Source organism: Aphis gossypii, chromosome 1 (genome assembly GCF_020184175.1).
Source record: "Aphis gossypii isolate Hap1 chromosome 1, ASM2018417v2, whole genome shotgun sequence".
NCBI classification, from domain to species: domain Eukaryota; kingdom Metazoa; phylum Arthropoda; class Insecta; order Hemiptera; family Aphididae; genus Aphis; species Aphis gossypii.
The window spans coordinates 12168834-12190327 of record NC_065530.1 but is presented as its reverse complement, the minus strand read 5'-3'; the positions used below and the strand labels follow the sequence as shown (position 1 = coordinate 12190327).

The 21494-nt window shown below is 29.9% G+C and overlaps 4 protein-coding genes across 9 annotated transcripts in view; 2 read left to right on the top strand and 2 right to left on the bottom strand.

Moving 5' to 3' along the window:
• The first annotated feature begins 1286 nt into the window (after positions 1-1286).
• On the top strand, positions 1287-4461 carry LOC114122197 (diacylglycerol kinase epsilon-like). 2 transcript variants are annotated; one of them, XM_027984787.2, is made up of 9 exons: positions 1287-1570; positions 1714-1894; positions 1985-2162; positions 2251-2381; positions 2661-2805; positions 2867-3084; positions 3155-3297; positions 3371-3854; positions 3932-4461. In XM_027984787.2, exons 2-9 carry the CDS (start codon positions 1721-1723, stop codon positions 4055-4057), a joined length of 1599 nt encoding a protein of 532 aa, XP_027840588.2. In that variant the 5' UTR covers positions 1287-1570; positions 1714-1720; the 3' UTR covers positions 4058-4461. The 2 variants fall into 2 exon arrangements, with proteins under 2 accessions (XP_027840588.2, XP_027840587.2); XM_027984786.2 differs by having other exon boundaries at positions 1287-1584.
• Positions 4462-4993: 532 nt separating this feature from the next.
• LOC114122160 (uncharacterized) lies at positions 4994-6052 on the bottom strand. The gene has a single exon (XM_027984740.2). It carries the CDS (start codon positions 5790-5792, stop codon positions 5106-5108), a length of 687 nt encoding a protein of 228 aa, XP_027840541.2. The 5' UTR covers positions 5793-6052; the 3' UTR covers positions 4994-5105.
• A 122-nt stretch (positions 6053-6174) lies between these two features.
• LOC114122159 (mitochondrial dicarboxylate carrier) lies at positions 6175-10154 on the top strand. Of its 3 annotated transcripts, none has more exons than XM_027984739.2 (8): positions 6175-6331; positions 7303-7430; positions 7487-7642; positions 7703-7869; positions 8222-8429; positions 8493-8573; positions 8647-8703; positions 8757-10154. In XM_027984739.2, exons 2-8 carry the CDS (start codon positions 7329-7331, stop codon positions 8853-8855), a joined length of 870 nt encoding a protein of 289 aa, XP_027840540.1. In that variant the 5' UTR covers positions 6175-6331; positions 7303-7328; the 3' UTR covers positions 8856-10154. The 3 variants fall into 3 exon arrangements, with proteins under 3 accessions (XP_027840540.1, XP_027840539.1, XP_027840538.1); XM_027984738.2 differs by having other exon boundaries at positions 6222-6370; XM_027984737.2 differs by lacking the exon at positions 6175-6331 and adding an exon at positions 6677-7049.
• A 790-nt stretch (positions 10155-10944) lies between these two features.
• LOC114122193 (kinesin-like protein KIF19) overlaps positions 10945-21494 on the bottom strand; it is a 42205-nt gene continuing 31655 nt past the window's right edge. For 2 of the 3 annotated variants that reach the window (XM_050197077.1, XM_050197078.1), the window contains 11 exons: positions 20782-20892; positions 20288-20485; positions 17968-18312; positions 17494-17735; positions 17134-17358; positions 16218-16381; positions 15822-15976; positions 15521-15734; positions 13847-13979; positions 12743-12850; positions 10945-12041 (listed from right to left, as the gene is read on the bottom strand). In XM_050197077.1, coding sequence (XP_050053034.1) covers positions 11885-12041; positions 12743-12850; positions 13847-13979; positions 15521-15734; positions 15822-15976; positions 16218-16381; positions 17134-17358; positions 17494-17735; positions 17968-18312; positions 20288-20485; positions 20782-20892 — 2052 coding nt within the window. In that variant the 3' untranslated portion in view covers positions 10945-11884. Of the gene's footprint in view, positions 12042-12742; positions 12851-13846; positions 13980-15520; positions 15735-15821; positions 15977-16217; positions 16382-17133; positions 17359-17493; positions 17736-17967; positions 18313-20287; positions 20486-20781; positions 20893-21222; positions 21475-21494 lie in introns of those variants that run through there. The other variant, XM_050197079.1, reaches the window with a different exon arrangement.

Here is a 21494-nt window from a genome sequence, read left to right as displayed (position 1 = left end):
ACAAACCGGTGTGAAAAATAATGCATCGGGATGTTTGGATCATATAAATTACAAGGTTGATTATGCCGGTGTGGGATAATTTTAAATCGGTTTAATTTAACGAATATACTGTGTTTATACCTATTAAAATATATTTATATGTATTTAAGTATTTTAGTATTTAACCTATTTACCTATTTTATATACTTACTGTTTATAATGTAATGATTTATTAAAGCTCAATGCGTTATAGGTGTACCTAAGCCTTTAAGACTTTAACTAGTTTAACTGCTATAAGTACAGAATAACCAATATAGTTATACTACTTATGCTAACAGTATATATGGTCATGCTTATAAATATATTATAAGGTTATAGGTACCTACCTAGAAAATAATATTCCAGCTCTACTGACAATAAATGATAATAAGTAAAAAGAAACATTTTTTAAAACGGTATTTAATATAAATCCTACGCTCCATCACCAATTCCCCCCCTTATATTTCTAATTGTACTCTCCACACAGACTTAAAAATGAAAACTATACACGAAGAAGCTAAAACGTATTACAAACGTTTTTTCAATAAACTGCCTGGTCACTCAAATCCTCTGATATCCAATCTAGCCACTCACACAATTCCTGGAAACCCTCCACGGCGTTTAAAAAGAAACTGGTGCAGAGATCTTCTTAATGAATAACGGAAAAAAAAAAAAAAAAAAAATCTTTTTGATAATAATAATTAAAATAAATATATAACATCTATATTAAGCAAAAGGAAGTGCGATCACTGGATGGTTTCTTCCCTCACCCTATTCATGTTTTTTAATGTAGTGTAGCACATATTCTTATTATGCCTCTGGGTATAGATTGTATATTCTCTAATAAAATTATAAAAAAAAAAAAAAAAGTTAAAGAAAAATTAATGAAAAACTAATTCACAGACTGCAGTCAAGTTAATGTAAAGTTGGTTTAAATAAGTTTTCATTTTTAAACGGTTTTGAGTTTTTTGACATTATCTATGTGTGTCACGTGATAAGTTCTACCACTTCCATCACTATACCATGGTCTTAGAAATTAGAACGACTAGGTAATTAATTACAACTCAACTACCTACTTATTTTTTTTTACATCTATTTCTTTTGTTTTCCCACTTCATATTTTTACAGTTTACCGTTTACCCAAGGTGGATATCCACCTTGCGTTTACCCACATTATATTATATCATACATACATGATACTGTGTCATGCGTGTTTACCTCCTATTCGGATTGATATGAAATTGTTATCATTTCTAAATATTTATATTTTGAAGTTTGGATGATCAATAAATTAAAAATAATGTTACGATTTACATTACAATTCACTAGAGATTTACAAATGTAAAAATAAAACCAAAACGTATCATAGACAATACCTGCCACTTAAAGTACGCAATACCCGTTTTACAACAAAAGACTTTGCGCATTTAGCATTAAATTGTGTTAAAAAGGTCAGATAATATGTGCGAAATACTACGCAACGTCGAAACGCTGTCAGTTGTATTTTCATTTTTTAACACAGTAATAGATACCGCTCAGCAGAATTTGTAAAGTAAATCGATAATGGTATTAACTATATAAACAATTAATTAACCTTTTTAAGTATTACACATTCATCTGTACATACTAATAATTCGTAATTATAATGGTATAAAATTGTGGAACTTTTTCAATTTTTTTTTCAACGTATTTCAGACTTAACATGTATTTGGATACAGATGATCTAGTGACGTCCAGTATAATTGCATTTCTAATCGCAATTGTAGTGTTTGTTTTTAGTATTAAAGCGTTCAGATGGTTATTTCCTGAAAGTGATATAGATGACAAAGGTTTGTCATCTCATGTGTGGGTTGAAAAACCATCTTACATACTGAGTGTAAGTAATATTAATCAGTTTGAGTTTATTATTTCTAACATAAAGATTTAATGTTTTAAAACCAAATTACTGATAATCATTCATTTATAGGATCCAAATGCATGTATTGTGTGTGAAACATTAACGCATGGATCTAAAATTCGATACTGTGATAATTGTGAGATATTTGTTGACTTGGGCTGTGTAAAAAAAGCTAACAAACGGATAAGTTGTAAGGTCTTAAGTACTAATAGACCACCTAAGAATTTCACACACCACTGGAACAAATGTAATTATTAATTAATTTAATAATTTAACTTAGTTATTATTTAACACTAATAAGATATTATTATTTATTATTATTTTTTTTTCTATAGCTCTGTTAATTGATGTTACATGTTGTGTTTGTTCCTCGGATGATGACACTGATAGTATTCTTGGACATTTTTTTCAATGTCTATGGTGTAGGAGATTTTTACATGAAAATTGTATAGATCAATTTATTCAGGTATAAGTTAATTTTAATTTTTTTAATTAATTATTTTAACCTTTAAAATTATTAAATTAAAAACTTAATAATATGTTCCTTTATATTTATATTTATATTAATTATTGATAAATGTACGTTATATTTATACTGCTAATTATAACAATTAAATATAACTATAATTGGAATTTCAATTAGGTTTTTAAACAGCATTATTATATGAGAGTTATTGAAACATTAATAATCAAGGTTAATTTTTTTGTTTTGATAGTCATATATTTTTATTATAATATTTTTTAGAAATGTGATTTTGGAATATATCGTAAATATATTATACCTCCGTTTTGTATAAAAACAAATAACCGATTTAAAAATGTATCCAAGCAAAGAATTGAAAAAGTTATTCACCCTGGTTGGGAAGACTGGACACCATTAATCATATTTGGTAAATAATTATATAAATAAATTCAATATATTTTTAAAATGTATTTTATGTAATACTTTAGCAAACAAGAAATCTGGTAATAATGATGGAACTTTAATAATTTCTCATTTCCGGCGTCTACTAAATCCTATACAGATATATGATGTTATTGATTGCCCACCAGAAAAAGCTTTGGATTGGTTAAAAACCACACAGCTTGAATGTGTTTTTGTCTTGGTTGCTGGTGGTGATGGTACAGTTGCTGGTGTACTAAACAGCATTCATAATTTACAATTAAAAGTAATTATAAATCCATTATTGTTATATCAATGATGTATAAATATTTTAATAACCAAATTAATGTTTTCAGAATGATCCCGCCGTAGGTATTATACCACTTGGTACTGGAAATGACTTGTCTAGAGTTTTGGGATGGGGAACTTCCTATTCAGATTCTGATTGTTCTGGAATAGTGAATTCTCTTGATAATATTTCAGTTATAAAATTAGATAGGTTAATTACATTTTTTTAAACTTAATTATAAAAAGGTAACCAACCAAAACTAATACTGATTATTTTTTACTAGATGGAAAGTGAATATTTTGTCAAATGTGTTGAAAAAGATAAAAATAACAAACACTATCACAATGTATAACTATTTAGGAATCGGTTTGGACGCTCAAATAACATTGGATTTTCATCATACTAGGAAGTCACCATTATACTTATTCAATAGTACACTGTTGAATAAAATAATATATGTAGGGTGTGGTACACAACAATTTTTAGAACATCAGTGTCAAGGTCTATCTAATATGATTGAGTTGTATATGGATGAAAAAAGAATTGTTTTACCAGAGATTGAATCCATTGTTATTGTGAATATTGAATCTTGGGGTGCTGGTGTTAATTTATGGAAATTGGGAGCTAATGATGGTAATGAGTTTGGTGCACAGTTTTTTGATGATGGATTATTGGAAGTACTTGGAATAAGATCTTCCTTACACATAGCACAGTTAAAAATGGGAATTGCTGAACCTATTAGAATTGGTCAAGCATCTGTGATCAGAGTAAGTTATGTGCTTATATTTTATGCAATTGATAAATTGATATTGCTTGCTTATTAAAAACATTTTATGACTGACAGATAAAATTATTGCAAAAATTACCAGTTCAGGTTGACGGTGAACCTTGGCTCCAACCAAAATGTGAATTTGTGCTTAAGCGGTGTAACCAAGCTACAGTTTTGAAGTTATCTAACATATTAATTTAACAAAGTAAAATAATTGCTTAAACTATTATTATTTATCTTATACCATCTTTTAACTATAAGGAAGCTTTTATGCCAAATTTGTAAATTACAATGTTTTTTGGAACATATTTTTTAGCATTATCACGCTAACTAGTTGCATTGTACAAATAGATATCTTTTTTAAATATTTACTAGCATTTTTATGGTAGTTTAGACAAAATAGTGATACCTACTTTCATTAAATTATTACAAGTTTAAAATTATGAATATAATATATATTTTGAATGCAATTCAATATAAGTAAATCAATAATTTATGATATATTGCTTATATAATCCATACTAGCAATATCAATATAATACTGTAAATCTTGTTTATCATTCCTATTTTCAATATTTAAAAAAAACTCATTGATTACCTATTTTTTTTTTTTTTTTAATATTTGACTATTGTCTATTATTACTTTACTTAGTACACTTTGAAATGTCAAATTGATTTAAAATCAAAAGTATATTAAAATATTATAATACAATAAACTATTATATATTCACAATGGTTAAATATTTATATCTATAATACTTAATACTTATATTACCTATGTATATAAATTATTGTATAAAAATATAGTGTGATTTAATATGTTAACAATTTTATACAAAGAAGAAGGAATTTATTGTTTATTGTTTATTTTTTGTTATTGAAAAGATAGTTTATTAAATTGTAAATAAGTGTTTTAAAACTTTGTAAATAATGAATTTACCTTTATATAAAGTATACAATTATTTAAGTATTTATTTATTAAAAAAAAGATCTGATTGTTATGAATTTATGTTCTACTTTTGATTTTCTGTGATTTATGATTATTGTTAATGGCTGTTGAATTTTTAATATTATGTTATATTATTGTGTGTTTTTTTGCTTGTGTACAATTTTCTTTTTAATAAAATAAACAGAAAAGTTATTGTTAGTTAATGTTTATTTACAATATTTAAATTATTTTTATACAAACAGCACTCATTAAATCATATAATTTTACAACAGTTCATAAAATGTTAAAAACTTAATGATTTTATCTGACATTGCCTGAATTTAAAGTTAACTTGAGTCCATTATCAGCCAACTTGTACAAGTAAGACACGTCGTCTATGCAAAACATTGATTCATGTGTAGTGATCCTCATAGTGCCTGTCGCAGTGTTTGAAAATCCTGTAACTAACGGTGCCAGTGCCACTCTGATGTCGGCCAGATGCGATACAGCGGATGCTAACCTCTTAGCTGATTCGTCTGCCTTGTGTTTCCAACAGCCCAGCACAAGGCAAAGGCGAGGTTGGCTCTTGGCGAACACCAGGAATCCAACAATGTCTTCAAATTTCTCACCCAACAGTAACAACGAACTAATGTCATCCACCACCATGTAGACAAAGCCGGTGGGGTACTTTTGCAACAAGTCCTGCGCGTAGCCGACCAGACTGTCGACGGACGAGGCAGACTCGATGAACTCAAACCGTTTCTGATTGTACATCGACAGCAGGTTGTAATGGAACTTCAGGCCTACGTTCTGGTAGTGACCATAGGTGTCTCGAACACCAACCATGCACACGGGCCGGTCGGTCTTGGTGAACACGTACCACATGTAAAACGATAGGATCACGTCCGATTTGGCGGTGTCTGTCTCTTCGACGCACACGATCCGTCGGTCCGACGAGTCGGGCCTGAGCACCAGCTGCAATTGTTCCAAAACGTCCACATTGGTCATAGTGTCAGCGGTTATAGACGGCGAAGTAAACGGTGACCATCAACCGGTAGTCTAAGCTTTGAAAGTAGCTTTCATTTCGCGATTTTCGTTTTAAAGTTTTCCCGCTATCGGCAAGTAAGAACGCGTGGACGACCAACTGCTATTATCACGATACATGATAAAAACAACAACAACACAGCTGCTGCACGATAAAAGATTAAAGATAGTATATTATCTATAAACCTTGAACAACAACAACAACAACACTGCTGCCTGCTGGTATGATCGGAACGTTCGGAATTTTTTGACTGTCAATTAGTGTGACGTACCGACATAGCGTAGCGTTTAGAAATAATGATTTAAATGATTTAATGACTAATATAATAATATGGATAAACAAGACGTTAAGTGTGCGCAGACATAAACTTAGTCTGGGACCTTTGCTATACACGAATTCACACCGTGTTGCTTTTATCGCGATTGTGATTGTATGGTTCACGAAGACTAGAGAATATTATATCTCTAGTAATTAATTATTTCAAGAGTCAAGATATTGAGTAGTGAGTACTCTCGAGTTACGAGTGGCCGATCTATTGAGCGTAAATATCTATTGATTTTTCGAATAAAAATTTGAAACAAAAATAACAACAAGTAGATAATACAATAATTATTATTTATTAAATAGTTTATTATTATTATTATACATGTGTATAAAGATATCGGATTTGACTAACGACTATTTTTGAGTTGAGAGACTTGAAACTAAGCACTTCGGACCATAAACCTATTATAAACCGAGATAGAAATGATTATTAAAAATCAAAATATGAAAATATGATATTTCTATCATGCCATTAAATATTATTAGTATTAACTAGGTATAATATAAAAATATGATCTAAGCTTCGGGCTCGTAAATAATATATTTATCTATTTTATGATAACAAGCTCGTTTCCAGTCTGTGGAGCTTGCTGTACTTACATTTTTTTTTTTTATATCGCTTATCGTATGACTTATTTGACCTTGGATTATCACAATTTGTCCTTCACCCCCCCTTTACGCCCTTTAGACGATACACCGGCAATCGACACTGTTAAATACTTATATTTTACAAATTAGCAATAAAGTATTCATTCCCCCCCACGGCCTAGACGAATATTAATGTGTTAATAATGACCGGAACCCGAGGGGAAAGTTGATAAGTTAGTTTTTAGTTCATGCAAGGACGTCCGGGAACATCGTAGAACTTCGACTACGTTCATCTCTTTTTTTTCCCGGTAAGGGTTTCTACCGTAGGTACAATAAATATCGTTCATTAGGATTTCTATTTGAGTTAATATTTTTGGATTTTGTTGTCACTTTGACACTAAACACTGAATGAGAATGAATTATCTATAGAAGAGCCTGCTTTGTTTAACATTCATTTAGAATGTGTAGAATTATTTTAATTAAATTGCAGTGATATTTACAAATAAATTTAACTATTTTCTTGTCAATTTGTTTTGTACTGTAATTTTATACTTTCATCAGGTCGTATTTTGTAAAACAGAAATAAAATGGCAGCCAATGATAAAAGTAAAAAGTTTTCACGATGGTATTTCGGTGGTATTGGTTCGGCTGGTGCTGCATGTTGTACGCATCCATTGGACTTGCTCAAGGTAAATATTAAATTGGTGTAAATAACTGAATCAACTATTTTGTAACTGATGCACAGGTACATCTACAAACACAACAAGAAGGAAAAATCTCTGTCAGCCGTTTAGCAATGAAAATCATCAGAGAACAAGGAGTGTTCTCGTTGTATACAGGTATTTCAGCTTCATTGTGTCGACAACTGTCATATTCAACTGTGCGATTTGGAATATATGAGGTATTGTATTAAAGTGTTTGTCAAGCTCTATAATTTGTTTTAAATTGTATTTAATTTTAGGTTGGAAAACAAGCAATGACCAAACCTGGTGAAAATGTTCCATTCTATAAAACAGTGTTATTAGCTTCTGCTGCAGGGGCGGCTGGTGGGTTTGTTGGAACCCCAGCTGATATGATTAACGTACGAATGCAGAATGATGTGAAGTTACCACTGGAATCGCGCAGAAAGTATGAATGTGATGAAATACTAACATTTTATTTATTCAGTATTCACATTGTATTAACAGAGCTTTGGTGTGCATATATTTATTAGTTTAACATGAAACCTTCACGATTTGATTCCATTTGATTTGTGCATTGTATCAACTTCTGTAGAAAAATCAAAGTTTGGGTGTCAATATTCAATCCAACACATGGATGTTTATGAAAAACTTTGAGTACAGAAAGTATAATTTATTGAGATGAGATATAGATGTGAAACAGTATACGCTTAAACAGTTAAACCTCATCAATCATCACATCTTAATGTTTTCTTTAAATTAAGTAAAAAATACATTTTAATACAATTTAATGGTTTTAGTTACAAACATGCTGTTGATGGTTTTATACGCGTTTGGCGAGAAGAAGGGTTTACCAGATTGTTTTCGGGCGCATCGACAGCTACAATGCGTGCTGTTTTAATGACTGTTGGACAATTATCATTTTATGATCAAGTGAAACAATTATTATTATCATCCGGATACTTTGGTGACAACTCCACTACACACTTTTTATCTAGTCTTACTGCTGTAAGTGGAATACAATTTAAATTATTTTTTTTGATGCAATTTCATTATTTACTGAATCTGTAGGGTGCTGTTGCAACAACCCTAACTCAACCCTTGGATGTGTTAAAAACTCGAGCAATGAATGCTAAACCTGGCGAATTTTCAGTATGTTGTAATTTAATAATAAAAATGACTAATGATACATTTGTTTTTAATTTAAACTGAATACATTTTTTAGGGTACACTTGATTTAGTTAGATATACTGCCAAGCTTGGACCAATGGGATTCTTTAAGGTAAAATTATTTTTCTTTGTAAAATATTTTTATACATATTTTTATTTTTTTAGGGTTATGTTCCAGCGTTTGTAAGATTGGCTCCTCAAACCATTCTTACATTTGTCTTTTTGGAACAATTACGATTGAACTTCGGTTACTATAAAGCATAATTAATTGCAATAACAAAACCATAGTTACATGCAATATTTCATTGAATTTTTATGCTATTGACGAACTATTTTATTTATTTATTCTTCAACAATAATTTACATGCAATAACTACTAGATACCAATATTATTTTTATAAATTAATGCTGAACAAATTCTAATTTAAGTATTTTGGAGGGGGTTAAATATTTATTTATTTATTTGTATTTAAGCTGTAAGCAGTGTTCATTAGTTAAATTTTTAATATTTTATACATTAGAAAAATATCTAATAAATTTAAATAATTTATAGACTTTAATCAAAGCAATAAGTTTGCAACAAAATCAAAATGTTTGAATCTTACAATATTAAGGAAATTATTTATAGGTACATATTATTACGATGTAAACATAGTGAAATTGTGGTGTTTTCATTTTATGATAAGTATTAATTTTCTTGAAAATTAATAGCTTATTAAATTAATTAGTAACACATTTTTATTGTATATTTAAAGATTATCTGGTAAAATAATATGTTCCTGAAACTAACACATGTATACCATGAATAATTTCTAAACTTCCAAATGTTGCCAAATTTTTATTTGTTAATTTATATTAACATTCCTCATGTCTTAATATAATTAAAGTTGTTCGGTACAACAACATAATAATATAGATTAAATGAATAATTAATTCTTACTTTATATTCAACTTCAGTATACAATAAAATTGGAAAAAATCATTGATAGTTGGTCTTAAATGACTTTAATTTCCTTTATTAGAAACTATAAAAAAATGTCTTGTTTTTTTTTTAAAAATTAACAGTTATTATTTTGTATTATTCTTGTTTTTATTATTTTTTTTTTGTTTTGTTAATTATGACTAAGTTAAGAAATATTAACATTCCTCCGAAAAAAATGTTTATAGAGAAGTATACGATTTTTGTTTAACCATAAAATTTTTAATTTTTCATGTGAATTGAATTTGATCTAATACTTGATATTAGTCAAATTATAAATTCATTTTTACTAGTGAACGGTTTATTATTTACCAAATAGATCAAGTTCGCGCGACAATTAAAAATGTAATGACCTTAAAATGTTAAAAAAAAGTTTGTTTTATTTTATTTATTTATTTTATAACTGTTAATTTTTGTTTTAAATTTATAGTCTTATGATTTATGAATGACCACGGTTTTTATTTTTCTGATGTAAAATATTGTAACTTTATTATTTCATTATGTGCTGCATAAAATTGTATACTAATTACAGTAATTTCATTTTTATAACTAAAGATACTAATAAAAGAAAAAATTCAATTTTATTCTATGTGTTTTAATAACAAATACTTTTTGTACATTTATTTCTATTACCACTTATAATTTTTTGTGTTTACTAATGTTAGGTAATTAAATTTCAAATTATTAGTAAATTCATAAACTATTCATATTGATTTTGTTTAAAAAAATCTATAGAATTAGTTTATAAAAAAAAACAAAATGCTATATCAAAATAATAATAATACTAATAATATTCTACTTATTCTGTCTATAATACCTAAGAAGTGACAATATAATTTGCTCATTAAAGGTATTATAAATATTGGGACATAAATTTATGTTTATTTAACATGGTACAACATGGTAAAAATAGTTATAAGTTTTTATAAAATCTTTAGTTTCTTAAATATGTTATACCGATGACTTTACAAATTAATTTAATAATTTAATAAAAATTGACATTTATTTAAATATTCATTCAAATTACCGCCTTATACTCCTTAAAATCGGATAGCATGTTGGTAGGTACTTAATAAATTAATGTAATTAATGTATTACCTAGGTACCTATTATTACATGTTTTATTTGTAAAATATGTGTGGCCAGATTAGTATAATTATTCGTAAGTGCTAAGCCTTTAATACTTGAGGGCCCTTACTGTCAATGGACTTATAGTTATTACTAGCATTTAATTTATTCTGTGTTACTAGTTCATCACAAACGGTTAACTTCATTGAGACGATTCATTCAAATATCGGGTCCCATGTGTGTCAAATAACTTTCAAAGTAAAACTTATTTCTACACTGATTATTATTTGTATACAATTATAAAATAGTATGGTGAGAAAAGGGGTTAAAGTTCTCACAAAAGCTTTGAACTCTTAGAGCCTATGATAGGTATGCATAGTATTATATCTACATTTATACACAATATAAGAATAACATAAAACACAAATCAATTGAAAAATATTGAATATATTTGTTGATCGTATAGGTAATTTAAACATTATATTCACTTTAATTTTAGTGGTATTTTGCTAACCATACAAAAAACAAATTAAAATGTTGTTTTGTTTGTTTTTTTGATTTTTATACGGATACGTTACAAAGTTAGAACATTACAACTAACAATATTAAAATAAAGGAAATTAAGTATTGTAGGTATTAGTTATCTATATCTATAGGTTTATAAATTAGTACTTACCTACTATAAATTATAATCAATCAATTGGTATAAAATCGATCGATTGTGATAGGATTAAAGGCAATCGCATAGGTACGCATACCTACCTACATTTTTGTAGACGAATTCGCGATCTTATGAATAATCAAAAATTTAAATATATATATATATTATTAGCGTACTAAATGATTCAACTAATGAAAGAATATCTGTCGTAAATTCAAAAATGTTTAACAATATTGAAATATTAAATAGATAGGTATTTAAATGTAAGTATAAAATTATTGTATAGGTAGGTAAATTATATTTTGATTTTTATCGACATTCGTTGCAGGGTGCTAATAATTTTGAAAGCAAACGGTCACGTTGCAAACTATGTACAACTTACATAGTATGAACATTCCCTAGAATTATCATTCGTATGGATACATAAATATCTATATATTATACATTGATGTATTGAAGAAAAACATTTAATGGCAGTAGGTACCTACTACGCGATAAATGACGTCTATACGGTGTGTATTATATACTTATTATTTTAATTTTAATTTTAGGCATATACAAGTAGACGGGAAGAATCGAGAAACCTTATTTAAAGCGATTAGAAATTGGCGGAAACAGCACGGAAGCCGGAACGGGCGATGGAATTTCGTCTCTGGAGTTTGGAACGGCTGCCGATTGATTGATGGGCGGCAAACTTCCTTGATCCTTTTCCCAGTCGAAGCCAGCCGCTAAGCTCTCATTGCTGTAACGAACAGACAGTGCGCGCATTAGCATATTATTACATATCAATTCGTTGGCACAGAAGCACCTACAAAACATGCAGATTCATGTCATGATATAATATTAAATTATGTTTTGTAGGTTTGAAATTTCATAATAACGTTCAGACTTCAGAACGTTCACCCACGACTTAACAGCAGACAACCACCCACTCAACCAATTATAAGTCACAATCAAAATACAATTTCAAAATTGTCCAATTGACCAATATTATAATAAATTGAGTTCGACGCTATTGAATAAAATAATATTGTTAGGAAAACGGTTTTGTCACATATTCACATGATGTAAAAAAATAATGAGATTAGGTACCTTGTAATCTTAATGTTAATACATTAATATCAATTTATTTTATTATAATCTTTGGATAGTACAAAGTTAAGTATCTCAAAAATTACTTATTTGAATTTTGATATGATGCGGTGTTGACAGTTGGAAAAAGTCAATTATTTAAAATTAACAGGAAAAGGGGGATTATGATTTGTAAAGAAGTTGAGATCGCCAAAGCTTTGACATTTCTTAAATGGTATAAAAAATCCAAGTATTTGAAAATATTCTTAAAAATTTAAAAATATTCTAATTTTCTATTCTTAAAAAAAAAAGGGGGTAAATATTTTATTATATTTAGAGAACCATAATTCTCTGTGTACTGCCTTTAGGTACCTTGAAGTTGTGTAAAGTCTCGATTCTGGCGTAATCGGTTGAACACGACTTTCAGCGGTATACGTTCCATTTTTGTCTCGCTGGTCGTCGATGGTTGCTTTCTCAAAACTGCAATGTAATTAACACAATATAATACATAAACAAAACATTTTTCATTTATTATAAATGTAGTAAGTACTAACTTAGTATTGCTGTTTATGATACAATTTTACATTAAGTCAGGGATTTTCAAACTGTAATAAACACTGTACCTCTTTTTACTTATAAACTTTTTTAGGTACCCCTTCTTAGTTCTAAGTTAGTAAATTAAAATATATATAAAACATTTTATAGACTTACATACATTTTATTTCATTAAGTTATTAAAAAGTAACCTATAAAAAATTTTAAAAATTAAAAGCGTTACTTTCAAAGAAATTAGTGAGAAGGGTGAGCTTGTTTCTGTTGGTACAATTGAATTTAAAGGTTTGTTGGCCAGACCCGTACTTCTTAAAAAAATTCTAGTACGCGGACTAGGTTAAGTTAGAAATTTAAAAATGATATTATTTTATTTACTTTTATTATTGTTGCGTATTGGTATAGGTATAGGTATAGGTATTTATTAAAATATTTATAATTTTATTATAGAACTAACTTAAATTGTTGACAGATCATTTTATTTGTTGAATTATAATTAATTATATTTAATATTACACGTTTTATATTTATTGGCTTATTAATAAATGTATTTATTTTTCCTATAGTATAAGAGTGATCTTGGTGTATATGTGCATTCATAATTGTTTTTAATTTAAAAAAATGTCAATGATTGAGATTCAAACTATAGATTGATTAACTATCCGAGACGATTCCAATACAAGAGGGTTACTACCCATATAAAGTAAAAATAGGAGGCAATTTGAAAAACCCTTAGAATAAAATTAACGTGAAGCAATTTGAATATGCTTGGTGTCAACGTGCGCCATAGCTAACATTGGTTTTAAATATTATTTTTATCTGAATCTATCTATAACAATAACCAGACACGAAACAGGAAGATTTTTGGGGTTCCAAGGCGTCCATGAATTTTTTTTTTTTGCATTTGCCTAACAACAGCGTACCTACCTCTTGTCGATTGATTGTATGGCAGATGTCAGTGGTATGGTGTTTACGTCCGTGTTGTACGAGTTAGCGTGTATTTCTTGCTGATACGACCGATACAGTTCTTTCAAATCGGTCGGCAACGGCACATTTTGACCTGATAAATCAGAAATTCAACAGCGGTAAAATCATTGGTGACAACATACATCTACGTCTTATTTACAAATGGTATCGTCTTATTATTGCTGATTAACAATTGAGATACAATGGTAATATTTTATACATATACATACATGCTCTAGCTCTCTATACATATAATAAACGTTGTTTTTCTAAGTATTAATATTATAGTATGAAGTGAGATGAATTAGCATAGTAATTAAGTGGTATAGCTATAGGCATATAGGTATACTTAAGTACACTTAAACGCTTAATAATTTTATCCAATTATGAAGTTACTGTGGTAATTTTGGGGAATCGTAAGTTCCTACACGAGAGTAACAGGTAGACAATTACATACGTTAATTCCTACATATGTGATGTGTAAGTTCCTAGTTCCTACATTAAAAAAAAAGGTACGTATGTTAGTTCCTACACGATGGAAGACAGGTACATGTGTAAGTTCCTACAGGGTAAAAAAAAGGTACACGTGTAAGTTCCTACACTAAGTATATTATAAGTTATCAATCCACGTCTATAAAATACTGTCATACATTTTAACCCTTTATTCTGTTTCTGTATAATATATAATTTATAAGATATCTATATAATTTAATTTAATAATTTAAAAAATAATAATTGTAATATAATAATAATATAATAATATAATAATTGTAAAAAAAAATATAAGTAATGCATTCTATATAATAATAATACAATTTTACAATAAATGATGAATTATTATTACATTACAATTATTATTTTTTAAATTATTAAATATTATAAAGAATTACTTACTATATAGAATAAAGGGTTAAAATGTATGACAGTATTATAATATGATATAACTGATATTAGATTGATAACTTATAATATACTTAGTGTAGGAACTTACACGTGTACCTGCTTTTTACTGTGTAGGAACTTACATATGTACCTTATTTTATCGTGTAGGAACTTACATTCGCCCGTAATTTTTAATCTTTTTAAAAAAAGATCCTCCTTTTGTACAGGTAATAATAATTCTAGGTCAGGTGTTATAAGATTCACAAAGGACGATGATCGACGATAAATCATTTTGGTCGTATCCCGTTTCGCAGCCGTTTCATTTCGTCGCTGTGCTATTTTGCCGCATAATACTCAAATTATTTTTGTTTTAAAACATTATTATTTTTGAATTTTTATAAATTTTTTATCATGGAATTATCGATTTTTATTTATGATTTTAAAATGTATCTAATACCTAATAATGGCGTATGCAATTGTACATAAATATAATTATTCAGTATGTAATTTGTGATCTAAAAGTTAATTTAAGGTACTTGAAAAATAAATTTAGTGAAATGGTACGGCGGCTCAACGAAACTGCGGCAAATGGATGCTGACCATCATTGTGAGCGAATGACTACCGCACACCAGTCCTCAACGAACTCGGAAATAGTCAAGGTATTATTAAACGTCACAGTCTTAGTGTTCTCGTTTATAAATATAATTTAATAGGTACATTATGTATACCAACAATTTTGCGTATTTTTGTACCTTCGATTATCTGTCGCTGTTTCGTTATAATGTCGTCGGTAATGCGTTGTTGTCGGTGCAGCTTGTGCAACAGATCTCCTCTGCGGCGCAGCTCGTACGACTCGACTAGCCGTTCACCTTGCAAAGCCATTTTGTCGGCTTCCAATTCGTGCACGCGACATATTAACGATAGCAGTTCGCGTTCCGTCTCAGAGTCCAATCGTTTTGGAAGGTTCTATAGGGGAAAGAAAAAGGGTTTTTTCAAATTATATTCCCTGTTTTTTCTTCGAATACCAAAGAGAATTTGTCGCTCGCATATTACATTTTCTAGGGCCACTGCCTGTTGCCTGACTGCGTCCAGTTCGCTAACGGTCTTGGACCTGAGCGCCACATATCTTTCCTGTTCGTGTTCGATGTAACTCAAATCCGACCACGCCTGGTGCATGTTTAGCTGGTCATTGTCAAAGGAATCACCGTCTGCATAACGTATACATATTATATATCATGTTATATTGCCGTTTTAATAATCGCATTTAAATACTTTCATAATGCTGTATAACCACAAAAAAAAATTATGATAAATTATGAAACATGGCTTATTTTGAAATAGATAGTTAGTTTTAGGAGTAAAGTGGTCCAAAATGCTATGTCAAATTTTCTTAAAACAATTATGCTATGCTTCTCATATATTTAATGTACTCGTATCCTGTTATCTCACTTGAAGTGTTGATCGAACTTTTGGTGTTCGGCCTGCGCTGGCTGCTTGTCCTCCGGCAGTAAAGTCTATTGTTTCTCGACTCCCATTGGCTGATTATTTGGTGTTGCCGTTCGGCTTCTACGCCCAGCGACAACAGATGTCCGTCGATATCCATCAGCTTTCGCCTGTAACATTTGTCGTGGCCGTTATTAACATATAATTTGTTATGGAGTTATCTGGAGTGATTTAAAGTTCAGTACAATTTCAATAGACGTTAAATGGAGATTTGTGCATGAGAAGGCGTTTCTGTGAAGTGTTTGCTTCGACAATCTTTCCGTTAGATAATTTTTGAGACCACGGGCCTTGATTTAATATTGAAAAATAAAATGTATCATATACATTATTAATTAAGATGTTTTGTATAAAAACAATATTTATATAAATATTGGTCTAAATGTTTAGAAATTTTATAAAATTGTGCTTAATCGTTAGTGGTTTTTTAGCTAACAAAACAATTGATAATCGTTAATATTAAGATCTTACAATTTAATATTTGTTTGATTTTAAAGTTATATTATTAATTTTTATTATACGACGTAATATTATAGTTTTAACTATTTTAGAAATTTTATTCTTAATCAAGTACTTTAAATTAAAATCTAAAATCTATTTCATTTGTGTAACTTATTTATGTGATTAATACCTAATTTATATATTATTTTCGATGATAAAAATGACATTACATATATTTTAATTGCGTTTCTTACTTATCCGATGTAAGAATTATAAACTATAAAAGAAAAATTCATCGATACAATTTACGCCCAAAAAAAATCAAGAAAATGTAACCTAGCCCGCAGACAAATCTACTGTGATTTTCTTACTATAGGTTCAGCTATATGTTACCTAACTGGTGTATATTATGCAGATACTGTACCTGAGTTTCATTTGTTCGCGGAACGTGCCCACAATCTGGTCCCTTATCTGGTTCACAGGCGTGTCGCTGTGCTGGCCGTTCGAAGACTTTGCTCGACCCTCGTCCAATTTTGTCCTCAGTCGAGAGATCTCGTTGCGTAGATCTGATATAACTGATCTGTACTGATTAACTTGAAAGGACACGTTCAAAACGTTCCTCTCGACTTTGTGTGATATTCCGCTGGCTCTGCGAAATGTACAAATGATATCATTGTTTACTTATAAATACATAGGTAAATCTGTGTACATGACACTGAATTTAAGTATCTATCTGAAACAATAATACAAATGGTAAAATAATAATTATCGTAATATTACTCACCTGGCGGCGTAGATCAAGGTGTTCCTGGTCTCGTCTTTATGCGACGCTGCTGAGCTGACGTGTGCGATCATGACAGTCCGACAATTTCCGCTCAGAGACTCACGAAGCAACCGGGTGAGTTTGCTGTCACGATAGTTGACGAATCGCGGGTTCGTGCCTCCGCTTAGGGCGTTTATGCAGTTTCCCAAAGCCAGCAGAGACCTGTTGATGTGCGCTCCTTCTTTTAGTCGTTTTCCTCGGTTCTGAAATCCGTCGATTATTAATATTTTATTATACGTTTGTACATATTAATTTTAGGCTGATAGTAAAAACTGCAATTGAAAACGTTTGGTGTACTATATGGTTTGTGACATTACTTCTAAGAAAAAAAGTTCTTGATATTTCAGAGGGGTAGCTAATGTGTGAACTAAACGTCACGTTAGATTCGGCGAATATTGTCTCTCTGTATCGCAACAAATCATTGAGCTTACGTACCTTAGTGTGGCTAGCTCTCTCGGAGCCTGCCAGGTCGATCATGAACAACCTGCCTTGCCGCACGGCTGTTGCCGTCCTGGACGCCTTGCACACCGTCACGCTGAGTAGCGCGTGACTCCTGGAAGACGTTTTATTCACGCCCGTCGGCTCCACCGTCCTCTGCCGGTTGCCCTGGTGCAACAGCCCCATCACCTCGTCGATGGACACTACTACGACTTCCGACAGTCCGGTCACTTGGATGTTTCGATTTCTGGACGTGTCTTCGCGGAGTTCCAGAAAACCCGACGCTGGGTTCAGGAGGTCCCGGATGTTCTCGTTGTATATTTCTAAATACGACATTTTTACCTGAGCACCCGCCCAAAGTTCCAATATTAGCACATAATATACAATTTTAATATCGTTAATAACATTTGTGGGAACCTTGTCGAAGTGACGGATAAAATTTATTCACCCATACACACACGTAAATCGGATCAAAAGTTTTTGAAAAACGTATAGAACGCATCGTTATGGCTGCATAGTATTAAAAATAATTCAGGAAAATAAAAGTTAAAGACGTACATTGTACATGCATTATTTTGAGAGTAAAAAAATATTTCAATAGGTGCCTACTACTCGATCTCCGGAGCACCCACGTACTCATTGGTGCCTAAAAAAAATTTGGAAGTTGCAGCGGAACGTATGTCTTATTGATAATATTATTATTATAAGTGAATATATGACTAATTTATTGTCTTAACCTTGTTATAAAGTTTTATAATAATATCCAATATTAAAATATACAATTGTTATTATGTTTATGATATTTTATGAACTCAAATGATTATACGAAAATTTTATTCATTATAGTAATATTACCATATTATCATATTATTATCGAGTACTATTCAGATATTAAATAAATACTGTTTTAATTATAATCGATGAATAAATAACTCAAGTACACTTAAATACATATCCGTTGCTTATTTTAGAACGGCCAGCTTATAAATTAATATACTAGCAATACATTATAAACTTTATTATGGGTCAATATAATATTAATTAGGGAATGGTTAAAAATTATAAGCGTTTTAATGATGATATTATAACACTGCTTAGCAAATTAATTAATTAAAGTTTTTTTATGAATTAATTTATTAGAAGTTTCAGAAAATTGAAGTACTTTACGCGGTTCAGCAGTGGGTCAAATAATATAAGTAATATGTGCTTAGGGTTTGAATTTAATTAATATTATATAAAATATTGAGTTTAGTAAATTTTATTCGAAGGCTAAAATATTTCAAAAACGTTTTACGCATGGAATACAATACACGTTAAGAATACATAAATAGGAATATTCACACGGACTATAAATTATGTTATGAAATGTTCAGAGGTCAGATTTTCAAGTATTTGTTAATACCGTATAATGCCTATATTATTCGCTTAAAGCTTAAATCAGATTTAGAAAGCTCGACGTACTAATGTGCCCTGATTTGTTGTTTATAAACTTTAGAACACAGTCGACTCTTGGTTACTCGAACTGTGCTTTCTTGAAATATTCAATAATAATAATACGAATAAAAAACAATTCTTCTTCGAATACCATTGATTTTTGATACTTCGAATTTTTTTCCTTTCAGAGGCTTGAGTTACCAAAAGTCTATTATATATTATATTATAGCAAATAACACGACGACGTGTAACATTCACAACGTATTGTATGTGTACGATTTTAATCATACGTTCACGATATAGTACATATGTACATTATAATAAATACATGTCAGTAAAACTATAATATTATAAATTGTAATGTTAAGCAATGTATACATAATATTACAATATAAGTATGTATATATCCTACATGTACAGGACGATTTACCAAACTCGTCACCTACTTTTTTTCTTCAACAATGCAACTAATCAGAATATGATTTTTGTGATTTTTATAAATATTTTATCTAAAAAAATATATATTTTTTTTATGCTTAATAAGTAGTTTTTGAATAATTTAACTTAGTATAATATACTTAATATACTAAGAATAATCGGTCAACAACAGGTTTTTAAGATATACGGGGGCTAAAGCTTAAAATATATTAATATAATATTTAAATTTATAATTCGTAAACAGCTTTAGTACGTAATAAATACTAGATTCAATGTTACATCTTATTTATATTTATGTAAAACTATTTTTAATCGCTATAATATTATTATTTTTTTGTTCAAGCATTTTAATAACCGAGTAATACTGTTCCTACGAATTTTGAATCGTTTCAAATGAAAAACGACACGCAAGGTGATATTATTAAAATGTTCTATTCGCACTCACCGTGTACCGGTAAGCGTTTTTGCTCACTATGTCGAACAAATCGCTTATTGCTCGGACCATGATGCCCGTCTCTCCACCGTGTCCGACCATCGTGTGTGTTTTTCCGCTACCCGTCGCCCCGTACGCGAACACTGTGGCGTTAAAACCGACGAGTATGTCTTTCACCAAGCTTTTCGTCGTCTTTTCGTACACTTCGTCCTAAACAAATTTAAAAAAGCACATCGTTCAACAACGACGTTCATCGTCTTTTTAGCGCATCGGCATCCGATCTCTACTATGTCCATATACATTATAGAGACGCGTAATTTACTATATGTGTGCGCATATAATAAAACGGTTTCGAGCATGAATTATAATGTGGTATAATCGATAAAAACGTATTAGACAATAATATTATAAACGAACAACAATAAATTGTCGACTCGGTCGTGCAGGAATACGGTCTTAATGACCTAATAAACTTCGTTAAAATATCAAGAGTCGGGATTTTTTACCTGAGTGGAATCTTCGTCAAAAACTACGTCGAACGCATAACGTTTTTGTCCGGTCCTTTTTTGTCGAAGTACGTCGTCTCTTTCTTTTTCCGTTTCCTCGATGACGATAGTCTAGTAAAACAATACATTCAATCAGTTTTCACGTGCAACTTGATTATACGAGAAATTTTATTACTCGATTAGCCATTTTATGTTTTAAATAATATCTAAATTAGCTGTTAGTGTTTAGGGTTGTTACTCTTAAAAATTTGAAATAGTGAAGGGATAACACGACAGCAATCGACTACTAGTATAATTATTAATTACTCTACACTATTCACCTGTATCTTTAATATTTTATGGAGGGTTTGCTTATTAAATTATAACACATAGGACGTGTACATTTCTAATTAGTCTAAATTTATCTACACCATTTATGTATATATTTTTTTATTTATTTACTAGCATATCTGTAGTGGGACCATTCAACGTATTGGATTGAACGAAAGCTTTTACTCCAAGTGCATATAGTTTTTACGGCTTCAATCAGTTTCTTTCTGTATATAGGTAGTATATTGTAATATAGCTAATTCTATATTGTGTAGACGAGTATTTTTACGAAATAGTATAACAGATACGTTACAATCAGTCGATTTCGCTAGCAAAAGCCACACATACTGCAAATGACGATACCATAACCGCACAGAATGTAATAATATCTCTGCTCTGTACAA

Coding starts and splice junctions, on each gene's coding strand:
- LOC114122159 (XM_027984739.2), top strand. CDS start 7,329: ATGGCAGCCAATGATAAAAGTAAAAAGTTTTCACGATGGTATTTCGGT. Junction 7,643..7,702: donor TGCGATTTGGAATATATGAG/GTATTGTATTAA, acceptor ATTTAATTTTAG/GTTGGAAAACAAGCAATGAC. Junction 8,574..8,646: donor CTAAACCTGGCGAATTTTCA/GTATGTTGTAAT, acceptor TACATTTTTTAG/GGTACACTTGATTTAGTTAG.
- LOC114122160 (XM_027984740.2), bottom strand. CDS start 5,792: ATGACCAATGTGGACGTTTTGGAACAATTGCAGCTGGTGCTCAGGCCC.
- LOC114122197 (XM_027984787.2), top strand. CDS start 1,721: ATGTATTTGGATACAGATGATCTAGTGACGTCCAGTATAATTGCATTT. Junction 1,895..1,984: donor AACCATCTTACATACTGAGT/GTAAGTAATATT, acceptor ATTCATTTATAG/GATCCAAATGCATGTATTGT. Junction 3,085..3,154: donor TTCATAATTTACAATTAAAA/GTAATTATAAAT, acceptor TAATGTTTTCAG/AATGATCCCGCCGTAGGTAT.